Source organism: Dermacentor variabilis, chromosome 6, assembly GCF_050947875.1.
Source record: "Dermacentor variabilis isolate Ectoservices chromosome 6, ASM5094787v1, whole genome shotgun sequence".
NCBI classification, from domain to species: domain Eukaryota; kingdom Metazoa; phylum Arthropoda; class Arachnida; order Ixodida; family Ixodidae; genus Dermacentor; species Dermacentor variabilis.
The window spans coordinates 34,465,962-34,471,118 of NC_134573.1; the positions used below are offsets into that span (position 1 = coordinate 34,465,962).

At 49.4% G+C, this 5,157-nt stretch overlaps 1 protein-coding gene across 1 annotated transcript; it reads right to left on the reverse strand.

Annotated features, from left to right (window-relative positions):
* Nucleotides 1-3,768: 3,768 nt before the first annotated feature.
* On the reverse strand, nt 3,769-4,843 carry LOC142584124 (uncharacterized). Its single transcript, XM_075694299.1, has one exon. The coding sequence runs from the start codon at nt 4,716-4,718 to the stop codon at nt 3,942-3,944; it is 777 nt and encodes a 258-aa protein (XP_075550414.1). The 5' UTR covers nt 4,719-4,843; the 3' UTR covers nt 3,769-3,941.
* Between the last annotated feature and the right edge of the window lie 314 nt (nt 4,844-5,157).

Genomic DNA, 5,157 nt, shown 5'->3' on the forward strand with positions numbered 1-5,157 from the left:
TTACGAAAGACCGTGCTGGCGCATCACAAACAAGAGCCTTCAGACAAACCTCGATTGGCTTGCCATTGACAACAAGCCCATTTGCCAGCAAATACTGCAACTCATCAACGAAAGCTCTCAAAAAAATCATTGGATGAATGTGGCTTTGAAGGTCCCGCATAAGCCCCAATAACAAATGGCCCAAAGCCCTCACCACAGTTAATAACTCTACATTGTATAGGCCAAAGTTGCATTCTTGAGCTTTTTGCAAGGGGCAGACCATCTACATTGACAATGAGTGAAACAATACTAGGAGGGTCTTTCATGAATTTCAACGAATGTTTAAGCCCGGCAGCGAGACCAAAATGACAATATTCGCCCGGAGACAGGGCCACGACGGGGTACTCGGTGTTTTCTAGTCGCGGCGTTTTGAGGAGTGCACGCGCGTCATCAGGGAGGTCAAGTTCGGAAAAGATGCTGTAACGTTTATGCAGCTCCAATAGCTGGTTTAATGCTTTTCGCTTGATGTTATTCTCAACAGCCCACTGACGCGGTGCCTCTCGAAAGCTTTCTTTTTGCGGTGCTACTTCATCTGATGAAACAACGGGCACAGAAGAAAAATGCAAGTTTTGATATGAGGCTCCAGGCAAATCATCTGAATCACCTGACGAACTATTTGACGATTGTGTGGAATCGGCATCATGACTCGCAAAATGTGCGATTTCATGCGAGGCACTAGTAGAATCGCTATGCACAGCTAAGTCATCATGTTTTGAAACTGTCGAACGTTGTGGCTCTTCTCGACATGGCTGGGTGGCGGAGGCCACACACGCATTGTCTCCCAAACACTCCGGCAGAGCGCACAAGGGAGCAATTAGCAGATGTGTCCTCCGTGCTTCCCGCGATGCCTTCTCCGTAACGAGCTTCTTGCGAGGCCTCTGCATGTTTGTAGAAATCCTAACAAAATTTGATAGCAACAACTGTCACCTGGCTTCTAGCGACTACAAGCAAGAAAGCACTGGTTGCATACAAGCGATCACAGCCTTGACAAGCGCGCGGTCCCGCTCACCTTGGTCGCGTAATCCTCAGACAAGGAGCCCGTCCACGGCCGCAAGTCGGATACGGGATCTCCAGTCGTGAAGAACCTCTACCGAGCGCGAAGCCAGGCTCGCAGTTCAAGAAGAGGAAGTTGTTGAAAAGCCCGCGAAAGCACACAAAAGAAATGGCGGCCGTCCCCTACAGCGTATCCCGCGCAGAGTGACTGGTGGCAGTGATGATGATAGACGTAATTTTAGTTTTAAAACGACATAAACGTGAGCTCAATAAAAATGTGTAATAACTCTGCTGTATATAACTTAAATGTTAGAAAATGTGGTAACAACAAATTTACTAGCAGCTGAAATGAAAAACAGTGGCGATTAAACAGTAGCGGCTCACGTTTATGGATGGCGGTGGCAGTTATAACAGTTGGCAACTATGATTAAGTAATGGCGGCGCGCAGCAACAAATTGTAAACACGTAAGTGTACTGGTATGCACTGTTGAAGAAATGAGATTTTTTTTAATTATTCATTGCGTGTTACGTACTAATAATAAAATGTTGCTGGCTAAACCGTCACGTAATGCTTATTGCGCTGACGAGATGCGGCCTCTTGCCAGTTCGATTGAAATATTTGGATGTATTATTTCTTGCGCGGTTCACAAAAAAATAAGGTATGTACGTATGCAGTTCTCAGGGTTTGAAACGTGACATTCGCACGGCATGGCATCCGGCGCCTTTTTCTTAGCCACTAGTGAGCATTGGGGGATCATTGGGATGCTGAATGCAGTTACATTGCAACAGAAAGGCACGTAATACTTTTCATGTAATACAAAAAATACATGTACGCGCTCCGTGTATCCATCGCTCAGCACCATACGTTTTCTCTAGGGCTGGGTAACGTCGAAACCAAATGCCTCTCAAAGTGTGGAATAGCAGGCTAGAGGAACTTCACCGAGTCTGACTTCTCGAGACACCTTTCTAGCATTGAAAATTCTCTTTTACCTAACTGTGCTTAGGCTCCATCAACAGAGCGCTACCTGCGTGTCAACTTAGGGGCTGATCTGAGGCAAATAAGGGTAATAAAGCAGCAAAAATAGCGCTAATGGCACACGGTTGGTCGACTCACTAAATTTCTGTTTCAGCCTCCGGTCATGCGTAGTCAAAAGATCTGATGGCAAGCTGCGCTAAGTTACACGACAAAATGCAGTCCGGTTCAAAAACGTAGACCTATCTACAAGGCCATACAGATATATGTTTTCAAACTTGCATGTGATAAAACGACGCACTCGGGTGGGACGGGAGGCGACGTCCCTTGGCGGTCCCTGGGTTATCCGGTTTGAAAACATCCGCTATGAATCCAGTGAGGACATCCCTGGGACGGCCGAGAAAAGAACCAAACGGATGTTCGGAAACAGCCGAAAACAAACATCCGCTGGCTGTCCTACGGACGTCGGGTTTTGGATGTGGACGTTCGGCTTTAGACGGGACGTCCAACGGACATTCATGGCCCATTGGGTAGAAGTGATCTATTGCATAATCTTGTTTCGCTGCTGTCAGATTTGGTACTCGTCACCACGTTACGTTTCTCTTAAGTGAGAGCGTGGTCAGTTGCATTGGGAAACAGTCTCTCGAGGCAAGCACCTGCTCCTGCCAGTCCGCACAGCGACATAGACTCCGAATTTACAAGCACCGTGATTGGTGCTCTTCATTCTGTTCTTTCCTGCTGCTGCCGTGTGCAACTTTTGCTTGTCGCCTTCCTCGGCCATGATTTGGCGTCAACGGAGACTATCATACGTGATTACATGGTCCTAAGTGTATGATGCTCATATCCACATGGGTGGAAAGGCCTGCAAAAGTGGCTGCAAAATGGTGATGCCCACAAAACCGACCATGCCCATATTGAGAATGTGAGGCACGAAGTGCGAGTTACACATTAGCGGCACGCGAAAGAACAAAAAGAAACTTGCAGGTCGGAAAGGAGGTAACGCTGAAATGCCGGGTAGTCCATGTCGCTCTGTTGGCTGCGGCAGCAGGTACTTGCGTCACCCGATGGCTTTGCAATGCAAGTTTCGGCGACTGTCGATGCAAACAGGTGGCGCACTGTCCAATTTGCTTGCGCTGCTGACTGTCGCTCGTTACCAGACCACCATGTGCGACGATGTAAGCGAGTTTCTCAGCGCATCTCGAGATGCAAATTTTATTTCTGCTCTTGTACGAGAAGGTGCACTGTTTTTCTTCTGCCAATAAAGTCGCACGTCCTGTTCACTCACTTGTGGGTTGTTTGTAACAGCGTCAGTAGAGGCTCTTTGGTCTCCTGGCAATTAGAATGCACCAGCTACGGGGAAGCCTAGGCAATGAGGCATGCCGCATAGGCAGCAGGGCGAGCACGGCTCGTACCGGCACATGCCACCACCGAAAAACAGCCATATTGGATTCTGCTCTAACAAAAGAAAAAGAAAAAAAACCTTCGCTTTCTGGTTAAGCAGCGCCATCTCGCGTCCGCCCCGCTAAGTTCCATGCGCTGCCGCTGCTTCTTTTCGTACCACTGCGGAAGGTACAGTTTCCCTTCTCTATTGTTGGTTCTTTATTCTATGGCGGTGCTAGCGGTATGGTCTCGTGTATGCTAGCGGCATAGAGCGGCATAAAACTCTATGGCTAGTGGTTCCCACTTTTTCGGCCCAGGTTTTCCTCTAGAGTTGGTTGAATTAACTCAATGGTTCCTGCAGTCAAACTAAACAATTAGTACAATTTCTGGTTAGAAACATTTTATTGAACCGTTTATGTTATCACACACTCAGCTATCTGCCTGAACAAACCGGTAAGAAGAAAATAAAGGCAATAATGACTAGTTAAATGTGAAAAAATAAAGAAAAGGAAAAAAAAAAAGACGAGTGACATCTGAAAGACCGCGTTGACAGGACTCAGTCTGGCTGAGGTCGGGCACGGCCGAGACCCATCAGCCTTCTGACAAGGGCGTCGACGTCGACGGTGGACCCAGGCGCAGGAGGGGTATGCCGATCCTGGGCGGCCCAGAACTGGCTGGCCTGGGGAAGCTGGTTTGGGGTGGCCCGGGGCTCAACGGCCCTGGTCTCGCCCAGCTGGGGTGCCAGGTCCCGTTCACCCTCGTTGCTATCTTGGTCCCTTATTTTTACGAAACCCGGAATGGGGTACTTGGGCATAGTTTTCGGCATGGGGGGCATATCCATTTCTGGGTACTGCCCCGGAACGTAGACAACCGGGGGGCCGCTCGCTCTCAGCGACTGGTAGTAACGTTTACGCTCTGCTGGCTTGAGCCCCTGGACCGTGCGGAAAATCGGCGGCACAGCCGGCTGGAAGGGGTTGACGGGGCCACTGCTGTTGCTGGCGCACGGGCCCACGTCCCACTGTTCCTCCGGCTCCGGAACAAACGCATTGGCCCCTCCCGGTACGGGAATGTCAAAGGCTGGGTCCGGCTCGTCCCTTGTCGCCGTGCTGAAGGTCGATGACCGGTCTGGGCAGTTTGCGAGGTGCCTCTGGAAGTCCTCGGCGTTCGCGGGCGCCATGTGATCAGTGGTGAAAGGGCAAGGCTTAAGTCGGCACCGGCTGTGTTCCCTGCGGCACTTCGTGATGTGTATGTTGAGCCTTCCTCTCTTAACTTTGTGGGACGGGTTGTAGGGGCACTTCACCAAGTCATCTAGCACGCCGTTGTACGTGGCCATCGTGCAAAGCGAGCAGGAGCGTTTTAACGGATTCACGCGGGCAGGGGTCCTGGCAGCTGTATATCACGGCCGCGTCCGGCTCACTCGCCAGATACGTTGGCCAATGACGTGCGGCCACTTATGCAAACCAGAGCGGCAAGAGTACAACCGCAGTAACGCACCAAAGCACGCGCTTTCGGACCGATAGTGATATACTAAACACTGACAAAGAAAATAATTACGAGGGCAAATTTTATCCCATCTTTACGAGCTTGGCATTGCACTTGATCGTTCTTTCGATCAATACAACTCGCAAAGTTCATTTGCAACACGCATGCTGCCTGTATTGGTAGCGGACACTCGTTGATATCCAAATTTCTTCACATTCATTTCCTTAAAAAAAGAAGGAAATAAAAGTTATACAGCCAAGCAAGCAGCTATACAACTTCATTATTCAAAA

What these genes read in the sequence shown, in the direction of transcription:
- LOC142584124 (XM_075694299.1), bottom strand. Translation starts at nt 4,718, where the DNA reads ATGGCCACGTACAACGGCGTGCTAGATGACTTGGTGAAGTGCCCCTAC.